At 39.3% G+C, this 25,920-nt stretch overlaps 1 protein-coding gene across 2 annotated transcripts in view; it reads left to right on the forward strand.

Annotated features, from left to right (window-relative positions):
* Positions 1-25,920, forward strand: part of ARL15 (ADP ribosylation factor like GTPase 15) — a 431,830-nt gene that overhangs the window by 111,198 nt on the left and 294,712 nt on the right. For both annotated transcript variants that reach the window (XM_014344906.4, XM_034960100.3), the window contains one exon: positions 24,900-25,044. In XM_014344906.4, the coding sequence (XP_014200392.1) occupies positions 24,900-25,044 (145 nt within the window). The remainder of the gene's footprint in view (positions 1-24,899; positions 25,045-25,920) is intronic.

Raw genomic sequence — 25,920 nt, forward strand, 5'->3', positions numbered from 1 at the left:
GGTTGCCTGTTCACTCTGATGGTAGTTTCTTTTGCTGTGCAGAAGCTCTTTAGTTTAATTAGATCCCATTTGTCAATTTTGGCTTTTGTTGCCATTGCTTTTGGTGTTTTAGACATGAAGTCCTTACCCATGCCTATGTCCTGAATGGTAATGCCTAGGTTTTCTTCTAGGGTTTTTATGGTTTTAGGTCTAACGTTTAAGTCTTTAATCCATCTTGAATTGATTTTTGTATAAGGTATAAGGAAGGGATCCAGTTTCAGCTTTCTACATATGGCTAGCCAGTTTTGCCAGCACCATTTATTAAATAGGGAATCCTTTCCCCATTGCTTGTTTTTCTCAGGTTTGTCAAAGATCAGATAGTTGTAGATATGCGGCGTTATTTCTGAGGGCTCTGTTCTGTTCCATTGATCTATATCTCTGTTTTGGTACCAATACCATGCTGTTTTGGTTACTGTAGCCTTGTAGTATAGTTTGAAGTCAGGTAGCGTGATGCCTCCAGCTTTGTTCTTTTGGCTTAGGATTGACTTGGCGATGCGGGCTCTTTTTTGGTTCCATATGAACTTGAAAGTATTTTTTTCCAATTCTGTGAAGAAAGTCATTGGTAGCTTGATGGGGATGGCATTGAATCTATAAATTACCTTGGGCAGTATGGCCATTTTCATGATATTGATCTTCCTACCCATGAGCATGGAATGTTCTTCCATTCTTTTGTATCCTCTTTTATTTCGTTGAGCAGTGGTTTGTAGTTCTCCTTGAAGAGGTCCTTCATGTCCCTTGTAAGGTGGATTCCTAGGTATTTTATTCTCTTTGAAGCAATTGTGAATGGGAGTTCACTCATGATTTGGCTCTCTGTTTGTCTGTTATTGGTGTATAAGAATGCTTGTGATTTTTGTACATTGATTTTGTATTCTGAGACTTTGCTGAAGTTGCTTATCAGCTTAAGGAGATTTTGCGCTGAGACAATGGGGTTTTCTAGATATACAATCGTGTCGTCTGCAAACAGGGACAATTTGACTTCCTCTTTTCCTAATTGAATACCCTTTATTTCCTTCTCCTGCCTGATTGCCCTGGCCAGAACTTCCAACACTATGTTGAATAGGAGTGGTGAGAGAGGGCATCCCTGTCTTGTGCCAGTTTTCAAAGGGAATGCTTCCAGTTTTTGCCCATTCAGTATGATATTGGCTGTGGGTTTGTCATAGATAGCTCTTATTATTTTGAGATATATCCCATCAATACCTAATTTATTGAGAGTTTTTAGCATGAAGTGTTGTTGAATTTTGTCAAAGGCCTTTTCTGCATCTATTGAGATAATCATGTGGTTTTTGTCTTTGGTTCTGTTTATATGCTGGATTACATTTATTGATTTGCGTATATTGAACCAGCCTTGCATCCCAGGGATGAAGCCCACTTGATCATGGTGGATAAGCTTTTTGATGTGCTGCTGGATTCAGTTTGCCAGTATTTTATTGAGGATTTTTGCATCAATGTTCATCAAGGATATTGGTATAAATTCTCTTTTTTTGTTGTGTCTCTGCCCGGCTTTGGTATCAGGATGATGCTGGCCTCATAAAATGAGTTAGGGAGGATTCCCTCTTTTTCTATTGATTGGAATAGTTTCAGAAGGAATGGTACCAGCTCCTCCTTGTACCTCTGGTAGAATTCGGCTGTGAATCCATCTGGTCCTGGACTCTTTTTGGTTGGTAAGCTATTGATTATTGCCACAATTTCAGCTCCTTATGCTCTGTTTTCTAAGCCTTTTAAAATAGCTGAATGTTTTAAATAAGTGAATGAGCTGTTGTTTGGACTTGCATTTCCCCCAAAATGTTGAAGTACTGATTGAATCTTGGTGCAAAACATGCAGACCTTTTTTATGTACTGTACTGAACAGAGTGCTTGTAAGAAATGTAGGCAGGTAAAAGGATTAGTTTTAATTATGTTCCGAGCTAGTGTGATCATGAAGTAGGGGCACCCCCTCCCAATCAGGTGCTTTTCTGTGACACTGGCCTTAAGACATTTGCCTGAAAGTTGTGTTAAAAGAGCAGTCATTTAAAGTTCTTTCCCTGGCATTCATGAGATATTTCTCATTACCTGGAGAACACCCAGACAAGTTCATGCTGCTTTTTTACAATGAATTGCCAGATAACATTGTGTTCTTGCTGCTGAAAGATGTTCAAACAATTTGGACTCTGCTACTACACTTCAGTCTAGTGTGTTCAAGTAAAAAAATAAAATAAAAAAAAAACTGAAGACAAATACCACCAATATGAAAGGAAGTACAAATCTATATGTTGTGAAGAACTGACATGAACTTATCTGTTTCCCAAAAATATGCCAGGTGTTTTTACTATTGAAGAATCAATATATATTGACTAGTATATTCTTCAGAGTTTAAAGTTTTCATCCTTTATTGTGAAACTCATATGAATGAAAATGCAGTGGCACTGATGATTTTTATTTTCTTGTTTTCTTCCATTTCTCATTTGAAGGAGGCTTCTATAGGTAACAAACAATTCTAGCATAACTGTATGTTCACATTTCTATTTAGAATTCTATTTCAGTTTAATATACTCAAATCCTTTATAATTCAATATATCCCACTGCAGCTGTTTAATCACAGTTTTACATTTTAATAATTAAATAATAATGAAGAAAGAGCACTGAATGTGTAAATGCCAAAATCTCAAATAACAACCAAAAGTTTGTGTTTTCTGTTCTACCCACACCGAGAACAGAAATTTTAATAATTTTTTAAGGTAGGCTTGAACTAGTATGGCATAAATAATAATTATTGTTATTAGCACTTACTGCTTTATTTCTAAGTCAATACTCTAAGTATTTTACATTATAACTAATTTAATCCTGACAACAACTGTATATTAGTCCCATTATTGGGATGAGAAAACAGGACCATATATATAACTTAGGTCATTTGGCAAAGGTGGCCCAGTTCTTTAGGTGATTTGGCAAACGTGGCTGAGTAAGTGTTGGAGTGGGAATCCAACTCAGAAATCTGGCTCTCGAATTTGAGTGTTCAACTTCTAAATAGTGGAAAAAGCTGCAGCCTACCTTCTCCTGTCTGCTACCAAGCAAACCTGTGATCTTTTTGATGAATATGCTTCAAGATTTGGGGCTTTAGTAAGTTCATCTATCTTGAGAACTTTTGATGCCATAAAACATACTCTTTAAGGTATTTTCTAGCTCTAAAAATCTAAATTCTATATAGTTTAAAATTAACCATGTATTTAGCCACCAAATGGAGACTGATAAATTTTGGGGTAGCCATACAATAGAATTCTGTGCTGACATTAAAAAGAATCAGGTGGAATCCTCTTCTGCTTTGATGAATATGTCCTAGCATATTCACAGGTTTGCTTGGTAGCACACAGGAGAAGATGGGCTACAGCTTTTCTGCTATTTGGAAGGGGAGCACTGAAACTCTACAGCCAGATTTCTGGGCTTGATTCCCACTCCATCACTTATTAGCTGAGTCACCTTTGCCAAATCACCTATTCTTTGGGTCTGTTTTCTCATCCTAAAATGGGACTAATACATAGTTGTCAGAAAAATAATGAGCTAGTTGTATAACTGTATGCATACTATGATTCCATTTTTGTACTAAAAGAAAAGAGAAAGATGTATATATATATTAGTATATGCATAGAAAAGTTGAAGGATTGAGCACTGATCATCTCTAGGAGGGTTGAATATGAAGGGACATTTCTTTTTTCCTTTACACATTTCTGATTGATCAACTTATTCATTACAGGTATTACTTTAGACATGAGAAAAAATAGAGAAAAATTAAGTGTGTGTCCTCATATGTGCTTATAAGTGGACTAGAGATAACAGAAAAAAGGTCTCCTGAAATATCAGAGGTTGGGCCAACTGTCAGATTAGTGGAAAGAGCAAATTATTTCCTTCTCTAGCTTGTGAAATGACTGTGGGGCCTTCAGTTGTTGTAGTAGCTATTTAAACCATCACCATGTTTTGTAACCTTTTAAAATTCTCCTGAGCTTTTTGCATGTTTCTTAATGAATAAAGGATAAATACAGTAAAGTCTGGGTTGATTTTTTTCTGTATTTTCATTGATGATGTCTGAATATAGGATCTATCTTGAGCCTTGCTGCCCAGGTATATATTGACCACAGGTGGCTTAATTTGGCTTGTACATAGTGAAGTACATAGTACATTAGCAACATTAACTAAGTATTTTGAGAGTACAGAATGTAGTGTAAGCCTTAAGTGGGGAGAAGTAGTTATGGACCTTGGGCCTTGAGAAATAAGAATGATATTGCCTGTTGGACAAAAGGAGTGTAGATTTACTTTCTGAGTAAATAAACATCCTGAATGTCTCGAGATATCTCCTTGTGACTTCCATCTACTAGTAGAGGAGGACTGAGACACCCTACTCTTTGTGGCATACCTCACTACGCAGGCCTTTGGGATTTGAAGGAGCGTGACTAGAAGTCCTCTTGGGAAGTTGGTAAAGCTAAAGGTAAAATTCTCCCTTGGTACAAGTTAGATCAAACATGGTTCATTTTGTGCCTGTGCTGTATCAGGTATCTGAAGTAGATTCTTTCCAAGCTTAACCTTTCAGACAGTTTTTAATCTATAAATATTAGTGTTTAAAAGTCAAAACCCTGTGAGGTCATTCTACCATTTCTGTTACCTCCCTCCTCTCCTCACCTTACCACAAAGGTATATGTTTCTTTTTTTGCCAGGTCAAAGATTTTTATTAGGGTGAGATTAGATTTTTCATATTAGGTGGCTGGAAAGTACAGCCAGCTGAAAACTATCAGCCATTTAGACTACATGCTTCATTTGAATTGTGTTTCTGGATGCAAGTCAAGTATGACAACTGAGTTTCATAACTTTCTCTAGCTTGATTCAAAAATGTTTTAGGGCCAAAATACTTCTGAGGTCTTTTCTATCCTTTCTTGGTGAGGCCCTATGGAGGTTATTGGGGTTAAGACTATGTTGTGGGTCTCATAAAAATGATGGAGAGGTGAGGAACCTTGCATATTAGGCTTGAATCATCTTTTATCCTTGCCTATGTTCTCCCAGGAATGACTTATCTCGTCTTGTTCAAAATGAACATCGCAGTGGGTCCATGCCTCTGATAATAATTGATGTCATGTATTTTGTTGGCTTTAAAAATGCTTAAGTTCTTTGATTGAAGTTATAGCTTTTAGACAATATAGAGCTAAATTATGAAGGGGAAACATGTTTTCAAAGAAGACTGGGTGGATAAGAAGGAACTAAAGAAAGTAATAGTCGGAATAATTCCAATGCATGGCGATTAGGATTTTAGTGTTCACTACCATAGTCTCCCAGGGGACACCCACATCCAACAGAACTTGTATGTTTTTATTTACAGTTATTAAATAACTATTTAATATCATCCATGATATCCTAGCCCCCAATTATTCAGTTTTTAAAAAAAATTCAACCAAGCTTTTTAAGGGAAAGCATTAATTTTATAAACCTAGATCTGAGCAATTTATAACAGAGCCATGTGAGCTATTTCAGGAAATCAACAAATATTTATTGAGCACCTATGATGTGCTAGGTAGAGTACATAAGTTGAAGTAGTTACAGTTCTGGCAAAAAAAAAAAAAAAATGAAGGCTTTATTGTAAAACAATAGGAATAGATTAGAGCACAGGTCCCCAAGCTTTTTGATACCAGGGACCAGTTTTGTGGAAGACAGTTTTTCTATCGACTGGGGTGGAGGGGATGGATTCAGGGTGATGCTGTTCCACCTCACATCATCAGGCATTAGATTCTCATAAGCAACCTAGATCCTTCACATGTGCAGTTCACAATAGGGTTCCCGCTTCTATGAGAATCTAATGCTGTAGCTGATCTGATAGGAAGCAGAGCTCAAGCCACAATGCTCCCTTGCTCACCTGCTGCTTACCTCCTACTGTGAGGCCTGGTTCCTAACAGGCCATGGACCAGTACCGGTTCACTGCCTGGGTGTTGAGGACCCCTGGATTAGAGTATTACAGAAATATTTAAGAGGTGAAATCAATACAAGTAAGAGACTTGTATCAATTTTGGACATTGTGAGAGACACAGGATTGAGGATAAGCTTTGGATGTTGGATTGGATGCTGCTGCAATTTACTGAAATAGGAAATATAGAAAGAAGGAACAAGTTTCTTTTGTGGGTGGTAGGATTGATACTGAAATTGGATTTTTATTAGTTTGAGAGTACTTAAGGGATATCTAGATAGAGATGTTTAACAGGAAGTTTAAAAACTCTAGTTTGGCTCTCCAGAGCAGGACGTTGAAGCAGATATGGGATTCAGAAGCCATCAAAATAGTAGAAGCCATGGGAATGGAAGGAATGTCCTACGTGAAACATGTCAAATGAAAAGTGTCACTGGACCTAAATACATACTCTTGATTTCTGTCTTCACCACCCCAGTAAGATGGTGCTTGTGAAGATCACCAATATCCTCCATATTTCCAGATACAGTGGTTATCTGTGTGTTCTGATCTAACTACTCAGAAGCATTCATCTTAGCTGCTTACCTCCTCCCTCTTGAAACACTTAAGTTTTCTTACTTTCATGACACTTACGTTTTCTGTTTTTTCTCTCAACAGACTGACTGGTTTCTCCTCTTGTGTCTTCTTGTAAAGATTAGAAAACTTTAAAACTCTGTCTAGACCCGCCCCCCACCCCAACTCTTTGTCATTAGCATGACCTTAGTGTTATAATTCTAGAGGAAGACAAAACACAGGAGGAGTCACATAAAAGTAGAAGATTTGCCAAATTTAATAGGATGTGATTTAAAAGGATGCATGTTCCTTCCATTCAAGAAAAATGTGGCTAGAATATAGAATTCCATCAACCTCTGTCCAATGATAAAAGGTTAGGAAATAATTCAATAAAACAATTGTAAAAAATCTTGCCATCATGGGACTTATGTTCTAGTGAGGGGAGACTGGCAATAAACAAATAAATAGTAAATTACTGAGTAAGTAAGAAGACAGTAAGTTCTGTGGGAAAACATGTAAGGTAGTTAGAACACGTTGTGGTGGGAAAGGTTGCAATTTTTTGGCTTTTTTTTAAAAATTATACTTTAAGTTTTAGGGTACATGTGCAGTTTTTAAGAGTGATCAGGGCAGGTCTTACTGAAAGGTGATATGTGAGCAAAGACCCAAACAACATAAAGGAGTGACTATGAACCATATGTATATCTAGGGCAAGAGATTTCTAGGCAGAGGGAATGGCAAGTGCAAAGGTCCTGAAGTTGGATGTTACCAAGCGTGGGCCAGGAACTGCAAGAAGGCCAGGTTGCTTGGAGTAACTGACTGAGTGAAGAAATAGTAGTAGATGTTGTCATAGAAATAATTAGGAGTGGGGGAGGAAGGAGGAAGGAGGCAGATTTTGTAGGACCTTTTAGTCTGCTATAAGGGCTTTAATTTTTAGCCTGAGTGAGATGGGAGCCTTTGGAGTATTTTGAGTGGAAAAGAGACTTGATCTGACATATGTTAACAGGATCACTCTGGCTACTGTGCTGTAAATAGACTATAGGGAGGTTTGAGTGAAAGCAGGGAGCCAGTGTGAGGCTTTTGGAATAATCAAAGCAAGAGATGATGGTGGCTTAGATTGGGGTGGTAAGGGTAGAGGTGGTGAGAAGTAGTTGGAGTCTGGATATATATTGAAGCTATTGCTGACAGAATTTTCTGATTGATTGGATGTGTGGTTTGAGAGAAAAAGGGGTGCCAAGGATTATTCTAGAGTTTTTGGCCTGAGCAACTGAAAAAATGGAGCTGTTGTTAACTAAGGAGGAAAGTTTCAGGAGGAATAGGTTTGGGATGAGTTATAAATTGTTGTGGGATTTTTTTTCAAAATTTTTTTTATTTTTGTAAAATACGTATAAAATTCACCATCTTAACTATTTTTAAGTATGCAGCTCAGTGGTATTAAATACATTTATAATGTTATATCCCCACCATCACCAGCATACATCTTCATGACTCTTATTCATCTTGTAACACTGAAATTCTATACCCATTGAACAATAACTGCCTGTATCCCCCTCCTTATTTCCTGGTAACTACCATTCTACATTTGGTCTTTATGACTTTGACTAATTCTATCTTATGTAAGTAGAGTCAAACTGTGTTTGTCTTTTTTACGGTTGGCTGGCTTATTTAACTTAGTCTTATGTCCTCAGAGTTGAAACATGCTGTAACATATGTCAGAACTTCCTTCCTTTTTATAGCTAAATAGTAATCGATTATATGTATATATCACATTTTGCTTATCCATTCATTTGTTGATGGACATATGGGGTACTTCTATGCTTTAGCTGTTATGAGTGATGTTGCTATGAACATGAGTGTACAAACAACTCTTCCAGATCCTGCTTTCAGTTCTTTTGAGTATATATCCAGACATGGCATTATTGGATCAGATGATAATTCTATTTTTAATTTTTTGAGGTACTGCCATATTGTTTTTCACAGTGGCTATATCATTTTACATTCTTCCCAACAGTGTACAAGGGTTCTAATTTCTCCATATCCTTGCTAACACTTGTTATTTTCCATTATTCTGATAGTAGCTGTTATGGTTTGAATGTGCATGTCCTCCCCAAAATTCATATGATGGAACCTAAGACCCAATGTGATGGTATTAAAAGGTGAGGCCTTCAGGAGGTTATTAAGTCTGGGGGCTATGGCCTTATGAATGGGATTAATACCTTTATCCAATGCTTCCAGGAAACTAGCTAGGCCCTTTTCATCCTTCTGTCTTCTGCCATGTGAAGATGTAGCAGAAGGCCCTCACCAGACACAAAATGCCAGTGCTTTGATCCTGGACTTTCCAGCCTCCAGAGCTGTGAGAAAATAAACTTCTGTTCTTTGTAAATTACGTATTTTGTTGTAGCAACAGGAACAGTCTAAGACAGTGGCCATCCTAATGATATCTCACTGTAATTTTTTTTTTTTTTTGAGACAGCGTCTCATTCTATCACCCAGGCTGGAGTACAGTGGGGTGATCTTGGCTCACTGCAACCTCTGCCTCCTGGGTTCAAGCAATTCTTCTGCCGCAGCCTCCTGAGTAGCTGAGATTACAGGTGTATACCACCACACCTGGCTAATTTTTTTGTATCTTTAGTAGAAACGGGGTTTCACCGTGTTGGCCAGGCTGGTCTCGAACTCCTGACCTCAAGTGATCCACCTGCCTTGACTCCCAAAGTGCTGGAATTACTGGCGTGAGCCACCACACCTAGCCCTCACTGTAGTTTTGATTTGCATTTTCCTGATGATTAGTGATATTGAGCATCTTTTCATGTACTTAATTAGCCTTTTGTATATCTTCTTTGGAGGAATGTCTTTTCAAATTCTTTGTCCATTTTTGAACAGTTTTTTTATTGTTCAGTTTTAGGGGTTCTCTACATATTCCAGACATTGATCTCTTATTAGAGATATGATTTAAAAATATTTTTTCCCATTCTATGGACTACCTTTTTATACTATTGACATTTTCTTTTGTTGTACCAAATGTTTTAGTTTTGATAAAGTTCAATTTGCCTATTGTTTCTTTTTTCATCTGTGTCTGTGGTATCATGTCCAACAAATTATTGCCAAATTCAATGTCATGAAGCATTTGCCCTGTGTTTTTTTCTAAGAAAAAACTTTCTATGTTTCTATGTTTTTTATACTTTTAGGTCTTACATTTAAAGCTTTTATTCATTTGGAGTTAACTTTTGTATATGGCATTAGGTAAGGGTACAACTTTATTCTTTTGTGTGTGCATATCCAGTTTTCCTAGCACCATCTGTTGAAAAGACTGTTCTTTCCCACTGAATGATCTTTTCACCCTTGCCCAAAATCATTTGACCATATATGCAAAGGTTTATTTTGGGGATCTCTATTCTATTTCATTGGTCTATATGTCTGTGTTTATGCTAATAACATGCTCTTTTGATTACCGGACGTTTGTTTTGAAATCTGTATGTGTAAGTCTGGAGCTCCAGCTTTGTTCTTTGTTTTCAAGATTGTTTTGTCATTTGTGATTCTATATGAATTTTAGGATGGGCTTTTTTATTTCCATAAAAAAATTATTTAGATTTTGATAGGATTGCATTGAATCCATTTGGGTAGTGCTGACAGATTAACATTATTGTCTTTTGTCCATGAACATGGGATGTGTTTCCATTTATTTGTATCTTCTTTAATTTCTTTCAGCAATGTTTTGTGGCTTTTATTGTACAAGCTTTTCACCTCCTTGGTTAAGTTAGTTCTTAAGTGTCTTATTCTTTTACATGCTATTATAAATGGAATTATTTTCATAATTTCCTTTTCAGGTTGTTAATTATTAGTGTACAGACATGCAACTGATTTTTGCACGTTGACTTTGCCAGTGACATGAACCTGTATGTAGAAAACCCTAAAGATTGCACAAAAAAAATGGTTAGCTTGAGACGTAAACCTTAGGCAAAGAGAAGTTTGTGATTTGTAGGAAATTTAAAATTAATAGGATTAAAAAGAGAGCTGTGGGCCTTGTTATGTATTTGCTTTGGAAGCCCTCTAAGAAAATTTCAGGTCAATTTTTTATTCTCTGCCCTACTGGAATGCCCCCAGATTATGTGACAATGAGGTCTTACTTTAATATGTGCAGAATTTGTTAAGACTGACATTCTTTGTTTCAGATTTTTACATATCAGAGAATTCTTGCATTTTTCTGGTGATGTCTTATTCCTCTTGTGTGGGTCCCAAGTGAGCCCTGATCCTCTCAGACACATTTTATATACTCTGTTGGTGATGAATATTTTATCTCTGGCAAATACTGTCTCTAATTTGTCCATGTCTAATTCCCTTGAGGACCTTGGTATCCAATATTATTGTAATTATAAAATCAATGTTAACACTAAAGTCAAAGAGTCATGAGCATGCCCTTTCTTGCTTGTGAAGAGCCATGGGGAGATAAGCAGTCTGTTCAGGATGGAGTCATAATTCCTTGTATAGAATATCATAAATTATTTCCACAGATTCACCAAGCAAATGAGGCCTAATGTCCTTTTCTATAAAATACATGCCTTTACCTAATCCTTTCCCTCCCACTCCCATTCCCCCACTGCTTTTTCTTAACATGATAGTTTACTGTGAGGCTTCAGGTTTTTTTCCTTTTGGGAAAGCTGAGTTTGTTAGCCAAGGACCTTTATTTATTTATTGCTAACCATAAATATGATTGCTCCATTTTTTGTTGCATGTTCCAGATGAGTAGTTTTTTTTTATTCTTGTTGTAACAGTTGCTTCACAATTATGGTGTGATATGCAAATTGGAAAAGGGAGACTTGAAGGATTGTACCTTACTTAGACGAACATGTCAAAAACCAGAATGTTTTTATATAAAAAAGAAAGAAAGAAAAGAATGGCTAGTCACACATCCTTAAGGAGTTTCTGTCTATCTACACTGCTAGTGACAAACAATAGCCCAGACTGTCCCATGGAGTTTTTGTGTTTAACAAAAGCTAGGTGCTACACATGGCTTCAAGTGTGTCCTGTCCCATTTTCTCCCCATAAGACATTGAAGGTGAAAGGAAAGCAAAAATATGCAAGTATGAACATAAGAACTGCCAGGCATTTGCTTCCTCTACATTCACAGCCAGCCTCATCTTCTTACATGTAATAATGTATCAGTAGGAAAATAGAAAGGGAGAAGGGAATACGTGTAGAATAGGAGAGCTGAGTATTAAATAACAAGTGGGACACTAACAGGGCAAAACATGTTTGCTCAGGAAAATTCACTCCAGGTTTTCTACCAGCCCTCATCCTGTCCCCTGCCTTGGTTCAGACCGACTCTTAGCCATTCCCAAGACTCTGGCACATTCAGTCAGAATCAGTCTGTGGAATTGGAAGATGAATAAATATGTTCTGTTTTATGTCCTTCAATTGTAGTACTAGATAAGTTCTGCTGTCTGTTGGGCCAGTGGACCAAATGTATAGTTGATACTGGTTTTGGCTGCCCTGCTTAGGAGAAAATCCCACAAGAACTTGGAGTCAGGGTTCCCTCCTTCCATTGCTGATGGTAGGGGGCAGCAATTTTTTCCTCAACAACCTGGTAGCCAGGGCCCCAGCATGAGACCCAGCAAGGTTTGGCTGGTTAGATTCTCCAGCTCAGTGGCACAATGCCTGGGGTTGGAGCCTTCTGATGTCATTCTCGTGGCTGCAGTGGAGTTTGGTGCAGGGTGGCAAGCAGTTAGCATAAGTGGCAACTACTAAACTTATAATAGTGTTACCTTGGGCTGCCTTAGTTCTTGCTGTTCTTTAGCCTTCTCATCAATTCTGTGAATTATCAGTATCCTTCCAATGAATTGCTTTTCTGTTATTTGCAATCTGAACCCTGTTTTGTACAAAAGGAAAATGAGGACATCCCTTTTTAAGAAACACTTGGGATGTTCAAGTATCTTATTTTCCTGGTAGTTTAAGAACTCCTTTGATAGAGTGAGTGCTTTGTTTGACCAAAAAAAAAAAAAAAAGTCGATGCTACTGAGACTTTATTCTAGTAAAGCTCTAGTTAAATGTATAAGGCCCATGGAGCCTCTCTAATATCTTCATGAATCTGTATATGGTACTTGTATAATCTATGTAATTTGGGCTATAAATTCAAGAAACATAATTTAAGGCATTTGTGCCTGTATTAATTTCAGGGAATAATATGAAGCAAATACTAAAAGGATTAGTAATATAAATTAAGTCCACATGCTACATTTAATCTTGAAGGAAAACTTTTTTTTGGTATTTAATTTTCAATAAGTGATTTGTGGGTGCTGAAAGAGATCAGCTGACATCTGATAGGTGACCCCACATAGATCTGCCTTTATCTGTGTGTTCAGCTTTTGCTGGTGAAGTTTGACAGTAGTCAGAAAGTGCCTCTTTAATAAAGCACACCTTTAAATAACTCTCACAGATTCATTCCAGCTTTTAAAGTGAGAAGATGGCTTGAACTCCCACTGCTGCCAGCTCAGCTGTGGATCTGAAATATCCAGCTGTGCCCTCTCTGCCTCTCTCATCACCAATAACAGACTTTGCAGTCAGAATCTGTCTGGCACGTGTGTTGATGTGTGAGGCGAGATAGCATTTTGCTCACCGTATTGGCTTCTCCGCGCTAGACCATAGTAAACATTTGTCTTTGTCAGCAGTTAAAGCAGTGTGATTTGAGGATGTACAGGGATTACGGACACTTCTGCTCTGTTATGCTTTTGTCTAGGTCTACATAGAAATTTATATTCAAAAAGAGTCGTTTAACTGTTAGAATAGACCAGTAATTCTTGAAAGTGTGTTTTTAGGGGTTTTCTTCACTTTTAGGGGAAGAAAATAATCCAACGATTGTCCCACTATATGTCATACTACGACCTTTTAATTGTTGTTATTATTGCAAACCAAATGGACTGCCTCTATGTCATTAGCCACCATTGGGATTTGGCATATCATATCAGATCTTTGACCAAATTGGTGTTAAAATAAGCCTAAACCCTGAATTATCTTTAATTATCTACTATGAGAAGAATCCTGATGTGTGATCATAAAAATAAGTTTTCTTTGGGAAAACACTATTGTAACTGAAAAATCTAATATTAGCACTCATGATGATAATAACACCTATTGATTATTGAGTACTGTGCTGAGCATTTTGTATATAGTACCTTATTTGCTACTCCCAGCAATCCTGTGAGATGATCCCTATTTTCTAGATTAGCTGTCAGTGAAGTAACTTGTCCTGATTGCCATAGGGTTTGATTTCAGGCTTGTCTAACCATGCTTTTAATCATAGCCACGCACATCACTGGGGAGCACATCTGGCCATGTGGCTTGGTCAGACACTCATGTTCCAAAGTTGAATTAAAAGTAGTGCCTGCATTCAAGTGCTCTAAGTCCAGTGGGGGAAGATGGATGGCAAATCAACTGTACTTGACAGAATGATGAGTGTTATGACAGTGAAATAGAAAAGATACTCAGGGAGTTTGGAGAAGGTCATCTAAATCAGTGTGAGGGTCACAGAAGTTGTCTTGAAAGAAATGATCATTGAGCTGAATTTTGAAGGGTAACTAAGAGCCAGCCAGAGGAAAATAGTGAGGAAGGATGTGTAGGCAGAGGGTCAGCCCCTTTACTGACATGGAGCCGGAAAGAGAATGGATCAGAAACTGCATGGAGGTGCATAGGATTGCCTTGAGGGCCATGTATTTGGTGGGAAAAATAATAATTAATATTATTAGCAATTAAGTTTTGTGTGTCAAACCATGTTTTAGCTGTTATAGACGTTATTTCCTGTGGTCCCCGTAACAACTATTGGATGCCAGAAATGAAGGCAAAGGTCAGATCATAAAGCTCCTTGTCTGCCCAGATAAGGAGTCTGTACTTTATCCTGACAGCTGTGGGTAGCTATAGAAAGATTTTAAATCATGGGAAAAACATGGTATTCTGGAGACTGAATTGGAGTAGGATAAGACCTGAACTAATGACACCAGTTAGGAGAAGAGATAGTGTGGTTATCCAAAGGACTGTGGTGATGTCCTGAACAAAGAAAGGCACTGGGATCCAGGAGGAACAGGGAAATAGTAGAGGCAAAGTTGGACAGATTCATAGGAATTGGTGACTAGTAGAATATATGGGACTGAGCTCCATCTTTATGGAGCCTAAAAGATTGTTAAGTGAAGAATAGAATAGGATTTCCACTTTTAGGGACTACAAGAAAAACAATTTTGGTTTGTTTTCCTTTTTTTTTTTTTTTTTTTTTGGTTATAAGCCTTTCTAGCTTCAGTTCCAAAAGCACAGTGAACGGAAAGAATCTACTTTATTGAGATCTTTCCTCCTAGGGATTTTTGTGGTGATATTTAAATCCATTTGAAGGTCTACTTGTGGAACCTAGTCTCTCTCTCTCTTTTTTTTTTTTTTTTTTTTAAAGACAGTGTTACTGTTGCCTAGGCTGGAGTGCAGTGGCACAGTCATAGCTCACTGCAGCCTTGAACTCCTGGGCTCAAGCAATCCTCCTGCCTCACCCTCCCCAGGACCTGGGACTACAGGCGCACACCATCACACCTGGCTAATTTTTAAATTTTTCTTTTGAAGAGATGGGGTCTCGCTATGTTCATCAGGATGGTTTCAAACTCCTGGCCTCAAGTGATCCTCCTCCGTTGACCTCCCAAAGTGCTGGGATTACCAGCATGAGCGACTGTGCCCGACCACCTAGCTCCTTTTAAATGTTTTCATGTCCTGACCCTTCTTAAGTCTATAAAATATAGAAAATGCCCTTGGTAAGGAATGTTAAAAGTATTTGTGTATTTTTATGGCCTACTTCCTGTTTAGAAATGTTCTGTTCAGGTAATCACCAAAAAAAGAGATTTGCTGTAAAATGCATTAGTTTCTCATTCACTTTCCTTTGTATTACTTTGCTCTTTAGGAAAAAAATAGTACATGGTCTGAAACTGACCTAGATGAGGCCCTGATTTGGAGATGTTTATGAATATAGCATATAAAGGTTAGGTCTCGTTACAGACATTTATGCCTGGGTATTTTATTGCTGGTTTTATTGCATAATTCTGTTTTTATAAAAATTGATTTTTTCCCTTCAAGCCATTACAATGTAAGAATTAGATTTTTTTAAAAGAAACATTTATTTTTTTACTTAGTTTTCTTTCCTAGTAAAAGAAAAAAATCCTATTCCTCTGATCTATTTCCAATGTGAGAAGATGTGAAATTATGCATAGCTGGGAATTATATGAGAATCTTGAATTCATTTCTTTAAATCTAATCATCAGTTACATGCCCTAACTTTTAAAATCTCACTTTTGGTTCATCTTGAATTCCACATACCGAGACTCTTGAAAGCCACTGATCGGGGATGACTGATGCAGACTGGGAGCCACGTGGGCCCCGGGTCTGGTTCAGCGCAGCAGCACTCTCTTCCATTCAAAGTCTCAGATGTCTGCCCCTCTGCAAAGCCGTGAGGCCAATGTCTATAGCTGCTAAGCATGAAATCCCCTGCTTCTGTTTGTTTCTTTTGTTGCCACGAGTTAATAGGGACAGAGACAGGAGACAGCCCAGAACAAAGCAGAAATAATGGAGTATTTCACCCCAAAAAGGAATGTGGATTGAGAAATACAAAGGGTAAGGCAAAGACAGACTTAGTGTCCTGAGGCAGTGTGATGTATTGGCCAGAAGCCTCAGCCCTGGGACAATTCCAGTCCAAAGCCTTCATCTGTGTGCTCCCAGCAGCCCACATGGCTGAAAGGTTTGACCCACCTTCTATAAAAACAATTTGTTGTTTTTTTCCCACTAGGGTCTTAAAGGATGACAGCAACATAGGTTGCTCTTGGAACGTGGAGAAGTCTTCAGCTGGGCTGTGTCTGGCAGCCAGGGGCCTCTTCACAGCACTCCTTTGCCCTGTTTGTTATTTTTCTTGCTATAGATGCCATTTTGAACTTGTTTGCAAGAACCACTAGTCACCCTAAGACATTGAAGCATATTTGATTTTTGTTTCTCTTCTTACAACTAGAAAGATAGGATTAGCTAAGAGATCGCATGCTCATTATAGACCTTCTCCTTCACATGCCTTTCTGCACAACCCAGTTTATTCATATATTTACTCCTATACTCTCCTCCAACATATTTTATTTAGTATTTGCTTATTTATTTTACTTTATTGAGATATAATTTACATACACATATATTTTAAGGTATAATTTATATATACATATAATTTGAGGCTGTTTCAAAAGAGATTTTTTTCCTTACTGCTGTGCTTAGGGTTGGAAATCTCTGCAGCTCACATGGGCTTCTCTTTTTTTTTTTTTCTCGAGACAGTCTTGCTGTGTCGCCCAGGCTGGAGAGCAGTGGCGCGATCTCAGCTCACTGCAACCTCAGTCCCCCAGGTTTAAGCGATTCTCCTGCCTCGGCCTCCTGAGTAGCTGGGACTACGGGCACACACCACCACACCTGGCTAATTTTTGTATTTTTAGTAGAGACGGGGTCTCACCACGTTGGCCAGGCTGGTCTCGAACTCCTGACCTCAAATGATCCCCCTACCTCGGCCTCCCAAAGTGCAGGGATTACGGGTGTGAGTCACTGCACCTGGCTGGCTTCTCTTAATACATAAGTTTTATCCTTTCCAGAGGACAAAAAAGGGTTAAATGAAAGAAGCAAACAGTGTGAAAGAGAGAAGCCAGCAGCACTTTGGTATCCCCTTTTCTTCCATCCCAGTCAATCTCCTCTCCTCCTCCTCCCCTGCTCTCTAATTCAGCAGGGCAAGAATCTTAAGGATGCTATTTCTCACCCAACTTCTCTAACTCCAAGAGAGCTGCAGGTCCCTTTTGCCTGGAATGAGAGATACTTTGGCCATAAACCTGCTGGTACAAGTAAAGAAGCAATACAAAGACTTGTATCTTCGCCTTCCTTCGCCTGGTGTTTTTCTCTTCAGTTACAAAGGCAAACTTACTTAAAGCACTCTTTCACCTCCTCAAAGGAACAGAACACCCCACTTCTGATGCTCTGATCCCTGACTTGAGGGCATGAACTAGGGCTCTGGAGTGGAATAACCCTGGCTCGAACCCCAGCTCTGCCACTTAATAGCTCTCGGGTACATTTTCTTATCTCTTTGTTGCCCTCTATCAACACAGAGTGGATCTAAAGTTTCCTTTGCATGACACGCCCTCAGAAATTAGAGGCTTATCATTGCAGGAGTTTGGAAAACAGCTCAGGAGCCAGACTGCCAGGGTTTGAATCCTGTTCCACATAGGCAAGTTACTTAACTTCTTTGAGCCTCAGTTTCCTCCTCTTTAAATTGAAATCATATGGTACTTTTCTAGGGAATAGATGAATTAATACCCATAAGTCACTTATATCTGGTGTTCAATACAGTTTTATTTTTAATTTATTAGGACACCCGCCCCTCCCAATGTCTCCTACAGAGCTCAAGCAGCTCTGACAAATCCCGTAACACATTTTGTAATGTGTTGTATTTTGTACTGGGTTTACATTTTCAAAAGACAGAGCCATAACTGACTGTTACAGACCTGGAAAATATTTTGTTCTAAATCAAGTCATTTTACATATTTAAGCACTTCTTAATGTTTTACTCATTGAGCAACGCTTGGTGTTAGAAAACACTTCTAGAAATTGACTTCTTTTTAGAAGCTTCTTTTTGTCTTCATTATGAGAGTTGGAGAAGGGTCAGAATGAATAGCTGCCTCTTTTTGGTTTGGAAGCCAACTACGTAAGAAATATATCCACTTAAAGTTATGGGTGACTTTTCTCTTCCCTTTAGGTACCAACTCATGGATGTTTCGTTAATCTAAAAAGTATTTATCGAGTGTGGTCCTTGGCCTCACCCTTGGGCCACATAGAAAAAGACCTGGTGAGCTGTCATAGGAGACCTTGTGTTTCTGTCTGGCGAGACCAGTATTGAAATGAGAAGGAAACAGTGTGGGGCTTGGGTAGTCTGGCTGTGGGGAAGTCCCAAAGCCGACTGAAGAAAAGTTTCCAGCAACTATACAGAGCTTCAATCAAATTGAAATCATGCTCAGAATAAAATCATGTATTCATGATGAAAAACAGAGCATCAATTGAAACAAATGCCATGTCCCAAAGGGCTGGGAATTTAGCGAAACAGGATGGTAGGAAATACTGGCAATGCAGGGGCCAGTGCCAAAGTGGGAGGATTTTGAGCTAGATTCTCGTCTAGTAACACATACTTGTAGGACAACTTTGCTGCTCTGTTTTGGTGCCTGGCCACCCCTTGGTAGCTGTAAGATTAAGCTTTTTGAACCTATAATAGGACCAAGAATGGATATGTCTTTGTGTCTGTGTGCATGTTTCTATCAGCCAGTGAATCTTAGAAAAGAATACATGTGTCATAGTATTAACTGTAGTGCTAGTCTGTACAGGACCAAGAAGTGGAAGAAAGGATTATTTCTCTCTGAGGGAATTGAACACTTCTCAGAGGAGGTGCCCTTTAAACAGAACTTTGAGCAGGAGTTTGCCAAGTAGGAAAGTGGGGAGGAACTTTTATTCTGTGTGCACAGGAACAGGGTGGCATAGAAACGTTAAGTGCTCAGACCATATGAAGGAATAGTGGTGATTTGGAGGGTGGCCGGAGTCATTAAGGTAGAAATATAGAGGAAAATGAAATGTACAATTAAATGCTTGATTAGTGCTTTGCAATGTTGACATGAGGGGTTATTCATCAAGTACTGATTGTGTACAGTGCTCTGCTAGACCTACCAAATGTCTGGCACTGTTGGGGAAATAAATACCTTATTTCTGTTCCAAAGAGAAATGGGAACATTTTAAGATAATCTTGCTGCCTTGGTGCTAGGTCATCAGACTGAAATGCAAGTCCTTATTTTACTCTAGTAATTTTATCTTTTGCTTTCTTTTCTTTCCAATATTTGTAGTCACCTTCCTTTTTAAGCACATATTTCTAAGGGGTTTGCTTCTGCTTTTAAGCTAATCCATTATTTCAGCTGTTGATTATAAGATTATATGATTTGTCCAAAGTCTACGATATAGTCAGTTATTACTGGTGATTTCTGGTCTTTGCCCTCTCTCAAGACCTAGGCACACCATTTCCTCAAATATAGCACTAGAAGTTTGTGGGTACACAGAATGGGGAAACATCCTGTGTCCTGACATAATATAGTAGATACACTGGGTTCTTTTAAAAAAGACCAAGTCATAACTGGTCCCGTGTGAAAAGGCCTGTGAGCTGAAGCAGTCTAGGCAATGGAGACCATGACCTTCGTTGGCCCCCCAAGAGGGTATACTTATATTCAGACTGGCTCTGTTCTCTATTTGCTGCTACCAGGGGAGTGGGGACAGGTTGTGTGTGTTTAGTGTCTTGGGCTGAACTGGGATAGAATGGAGCATGTGGAGGCTGCTGGGGGCTGCTGGAAGTACTACAGTCTGGGCTGTATATTGGGTGGCCAGGCCCTTGTCTAAGGAAGCTAACTGTCACTTAAGATACCTTGGAAAAATGAAAATCACAATGAGCAGTTATTTACCTGTATGGCGCCTTTCTTAGTAGCATGATGTATTGCACCCAGGCCTCATAACATCCTCCTGAAGAAAGGAAGCGGCAGAGAGTGTTAAAACGTTACTGGTTAATCATGGGGAAACTGAAGCATGGATAGGTTTATGAGGCTTGAACAGAGTTACACAATGCCTTAGTGTCTGGCCTGGGAATGAGGCCTGAGTTTGCCGCTTGCTGTCAGGACTGCCGACAGCATTGTGTTTCGCATTGTACAACAGTGAAAGGGGCTTACTCTTAACAATGCAAGAGCTGCTGTAGGAGACACACACAATGAACTTTGGTACAGTATAGTCTAGAGGCCAAAATGAGTAATTTTAAGTAAATTGACTATAGGATCCAAAGCTTCATTAAGTTTTAAAACAAAAAACAAATGAAAACTCTTTACAGTTTTTAGGAACTGACTCAGAAAACATGACCATTCCTCCTCCATTGGAAGTAGCATACTGTTGAAAGTTTTATCTTGTTGACTCAAAATCTGACACTATTCCTGTTACCCATAGGATGATTTATTCAGTCATTTCAAATACATGTTGATTTCTAAGAGTCTGTGATTTATGTCAAAGATTTTGCCTTGTAATAACTATCAATCTAGCCATTAAGTTCCAAAGAACCTTATTTCCACAGCCTGTGGTTTTGTGGGGAGGCTTTTGTTTTATTCAGTTTTGGTTTGGGTTCTTATAGAACAGCTGGAACTATAGAGCCTGGACTTTGAGAAAGAGCTTGGGGAGACGGAGTGGGAGATGTCATGTTGGATGTCCTTATGACATTCGGTTATATGATTGAAACCATGGGACTGGAGATGATATCACTGGTGAGAATATAAAAAGGGAAGAGAGACCAGGCTCAGTGGCTCACGCGTGTAATCTCAGCACTTTGGGCAGCCGGGGTGGGTGGATCACCTGAGCTCAGGAGATGGAGACCAGCCTGAGCAACATGGTGAAACCCCATCTCTACAAAGATACAAAAATTAGCTGGGTGTGGTGGTGCACACTTGTAATCCCAGCTACTCGGGAGGCTGAGGTGGGAGGATTGCTTGAGCCTGGGATTTGGAGGTTGCAGTGAGTGGAGATTGCACCACTGCACTCCAGCCTGAGTGACAGAGACAGACTGTCTTAAAAAAAAAAAAGAGAGAAAAAGAAAGAGAAGAGAAGGCTGGGCATGGTGGCTCACACCTGTAATCCCAGCACTTTGGGAGGCTGAGGTGGGTGGATCACCTGAAGTCGAGAGTTCAAGACCAGCCTGGCCAACATGGTGAAACCCCGTCTCTACTAAAAATACAAAAATTAGCCGGGTGTGGTGGCGCATACCTGTAATCCCAGCTACTCAGGAAGCCGAGTTGAACCCGGGAGGTGGAGGTTGCTGTGAGCCGAGATTGTGCCATTGCACTCCAGCCCGGACAACAAGAGTGAAACTCTGTCTGAAAAAAAAAAAAAAAAAAAAGAAAGAAGAGAAAAGACAGTGGAGTAGGATATCACTGCTATCATTGCAAAATCATCTTTTATGTCAGAAGTGGCTTAGGTGACCTAGAATAAACAGGTAAAATAGATATTAATGGAGTTGGCTACAAAGTTTTTATACTCTGGATTTTAAAAAGAACATGAAGATGAAATTCTGGAGTGTTTGGCAAAAATGTGAGTGATAACGACATGAATAATTTAAACAGGATGCTCTAGCAATCATTCACATACAGTTTCATTTGATATTTAAGGTTTATGATAGTTTGGGCCAGGGTAGTCAGGCCAGCCCTCCTCCAGGAGATAGTCCAGAGGAATTCTGGCAAGGAGCTGAGTGAGAATGAAGGCCTCTAGGGCAGGAATGGGATCTCTCCTCCTTGAACCCCAAACAAGACCAAAGCAGCCCAGTAAAAGAAACTGTGTGACTAGTTTTGTTGTCTGTCCTAATTGAATGTGGAAGACCACTTCTAAGTCTGAACAGCTGCTAGCCATGGCCATCTTTGAGGGAACAGATACATACACAAATAAACCTATCTCTGAGAAAAACTCTCATTCTGAGTCTGGGAGACAGACTTTATAAAAAAGCTTGTTAAAGTCAGACAGTATCAGCCAGCCTTCATATGAATCCACGAAGTGATGTGTTGGCGTTTAGAATGCTGTTAGTAGTTATGGTCATTAATCTTGTGGGAGAGGGTGTGCTGGAACTAAAGGAAGGTCAGAGAAGAACATCTCATAGGATGAAGACAGACTGAAATAAGTAGGACTCCTCAGGCTTGAAAAGACTGAGAGGAAATACAATTAGCATGAATAAACCCATGAAGAATATGGGTCATAGAATTGTTTACCAGAAGCAGGCAGAACCTCTTGAGAACGGAGGAAAAGTGAATTTAGGACAAAAAGAAGCTCTAATTTACCAAGAAAGTTGATCCTGTACACCAAAACCACTCTTTTGGGGACTAGGCTAACTAATGGCATTGAAGCGAAGTGAAAAAGTCAACGGTTTCTTATTTTGACAGTATTTTCTTGAAGCGTGGAGGGCCCAGAGAACATAGATCAAGCATCCTGTTAGTCTCTATGTTTTCTTTTTTCTTTGCTTAGGTAAAATTTAAGTGTCGTTCATTCTTCATTCAACAATTATCTGCTGAGGGTAGATTCTATGCCATGTTCTCTGCTAGACACTGGGGGTACTGAGATGAAGGGGGACAGACATGGTTCTCACAGGCTGGTGATGAATAAGAAACTGCAATTGTCTGTGTAATGAATTTATAAAAGCCCAGTAGAGCTGGACGTGAATTGCTAACACAATCTTAGGATTGGAGCAGACTGCCCTGAGGATGGGATGATTAAGTTGAGACCTAAAAATGATGAGGTGTTGGCTAAGTCCAGAAATGGGGGAAGAAGGAACAGCATATTAGATGCCTCAGTTGAGGTAAGAGAGGGCATGGCTGGAGGATGTAGGGGAGTGAGGGCAATGAGGCTGGTGAGCTTGGCTGGAGCAGATCATGGAGTGTGGGGTAGACCATGGTAAGGGTTTGGGCTCGAGAGCTGGGCAAAATCACTGGGGTGGCTTAAGCACGTATGGTCAGATTTTCTCTTTATAAGCAATCCAGTCACTGCAATGTGGAGAATAGGGGGCACAAGAGCAAATATACTGGAACTAGTGGGAGGATATTGATGTTGTTCAGGTGATGATGGCCTGGGCTGGACAGAAGTGGACAGATCCTAGAGCTACTTCAGAGGTCATATGAACTAGATTTGTTGATTAGATGTGAGAAATGAGGGAGAGAAATAATCAAGTTTGATTTACGAGAGTATGACAGCCAATTAGTACTTGGATTTTATCTGAGTGAGATGAATCAACACAGGCTTTTTTATAGGTCTCTTCTCTCGTAATCTCCAGATGACCCAAAAGTGAGTGGATCTGCCTTCTTTCCTCCCTGTCTCCCCCTTTCCCTCTTTCTCTCATGAATCATTCAGGGTCTAAATGTTTCAGGCTCTATAAGCTGGCACATAGTTGGCCCCTATGGATATGGGATAAGTAGAAAGATCAAAAGCTGCACAAATGATACCCTGTCTCCCAAATCCTCTTGTTTTTCTTTCTTTCTTTCTTTCTTTTTTTCTGAGATGGAGTCTCGCTCTTTTTGCCCAGGCTGGAGTGCAATAGTGTGACCTTGGCTCACTGCAACCTCTGCCACCCAGATTCAAGTGATTCTCCTGCCTCAGTCCCCTGAGTAGCTGGAATTACAGGTGCCTGCCACCATGCCTGGCTAATTTCTTTTTGTATTTTTAGTACAGACTGGGTTTCACCACATTGGCCAGACTGGTCCCAAAGTGCTGGGATTACAGGCCTGAGCCACTGTGCCTGGCCCAGATCCCCTTGTCTTTAACTCTTGCAGAGCAAACAGGTTTGTGCAGTGCACAAACTATATTACAGTTCATAGTACCCTGGTTGATTGACCTGAAACAGAATTTAGCAAAGGCCAGAAAGGCAGTGGTATGTATAGAGACTCTATTTAATGATTTTAAAAATCTTTGTATTTTGAAATAATATCAGTGGTAAGACCAGAACAAGGAGTTTTCCTCTATTCTCTTTACTCAGCGTCACTAGTCATTAACATTTTGCCATGTTGGCTTTATCACTCTCCTCACCAGATAAAGATGGAGCTGGAGATTTAGATTTTTCTGAGCCAGTTAATTGTGGACATCAAGACCCTTCACCTCTAAATACTTAGAGGTATTATAAATAATTAGAATATTTTCTCAGAACAATGATTTTTCTTACATAACCACAGTACATTGATTAAATTCAGGAAATTTAACCTTATACAGTACTCTTATCTAATATGCAGTCTATATTCAGTGTTCACTTATTGTCTCAATAATGTCATTTATGGCTTTTTTTTTCCCCTCTTGATCTAGGATCCAGTCCAAGATATATTGCATTTTATTATTATGTCTTTTTAGTCTTCTTTAACATGGAACAGTTCCTCAGTCTTTCTTTGACTTTTAAGACATTGATATTTTGGAGGAGAACAGGCCAGTTGCCTTATGGAATACTCCTTAGATTGGCTTTATCTGGTTTCCTCATGCTTAGATTCAGATTGTGTGGTTTTGACAGGAAAGCTGTGGGATGATGTCATGCTTTTTGCAGTGCACCTGCCATAGCAGGAAGGGAGCCATGAAGTAGAAAAACATTTCATAACTAAGAATGTTAACTTTGATCACTTGGCTAGAGTGGTGTCTCCAGGTTTCACTGTTCTACAGTTACCGTTTTCTTCCTTATAGGTAATACTTTATTCAATTACTTCTTAATACTTACTCAGTCATTTTAAATGTGACTATGGTTTATTTCCATACTGTCATTTAAAGGAACATTTTTTTCCCCTTCTTTTGGCAGTGTTTTAGAGCACTTTGCTGCAAGGGACCACCACCTGCACGACCAGAATATGACCTGGTTTGCATAGGCCTCACAGGCTCTGGCAAAACCAGTCTGTTGTCCAAACTCTGCAGTGAAAGCCCCGATAACGTCGTGTCGACCACAGGTGGGTACTGTGCTGGGGTTCTGTCCCTTCTTCTTTCTCATCCCAAGATGTCCTAGTTTCCTGTGCAATTTATCCCCTCCCTTCTACTTATAGTTTAATGCTTTAATCAGTTTATTTTAATTTTAAACACTATCTCTTTTTCAAAAAAGATTTGAAATGAATTTAATAGCATTAAATTGCTGTATCCTGTATCCCTCTAGCAGGTCATTTCAGTGGCATTGAATAAATGAAGCTTGGGAAAATATTAATACAAATGAATCCTGAAATCTGGAACTCTGATATATGACAAAATGGATTCATCTTGGGCCCATAGAGTACTTTCCTTCCTTGAAGTGTCACTCCAGCCTATGCTTCTTGGCCACACACTCCCTGAATAGTAAACTGATGTAGTCTGAATCTTCTTTCCTTGTCATTTTTCACCCGGAGCAAAGTCAGTGCAAGAGATCATGCATCAGCCTTCCCCTGTTGCTTCCTGATGGAGCCAAGCAAAGTCAGTCTAGGGCAGTGGTTCTCAATCAGGGGAGATTATGCCTCTGAGTGGGACATTTTGGAGACATTTGTGGGGAGGGGTATTACTGGCTTCTGGTGGATAGAGGCCAGTGGTGCTACTAAACATCCTTCAATGTACAGGGCAGCCCCCGCAGCAAAGAGTTATCAGGCCCAAAATGTTTTCAGTGTCAAGTTATTAGTGAGAAATCCTGGCTAGGGTTTTTCTTCACTTCCCAAATGTGCCCTCTTTCTCTTCTGACAATGAAGAAGGAAAGAAGAGTATAAGTTAGAGGAAATAATGGAAGAACAGCTGTAAGAGATAGAGAAAAGAGCTGCTGTGCAGAGAGAGCTGAGAAGGAAGGAGAAGGGTGAGATGTTTTCTGGAAA

Source organism: Pan paniscus, chromosome 4 (genome assembly GCF_029289425.2).
Source record: "Pan paniscus chromosome 4, NHGRI_mPanPan1-v2.0_pri, whole genome shotgun sequence".
In the NCBI taxonomy this organism is placed as follows: domain Eukaryota; kingdom Metazoa; phylum Chordata; class Mammalia; order Primates; family Hominidae; genus Pan; species Pan paniscus.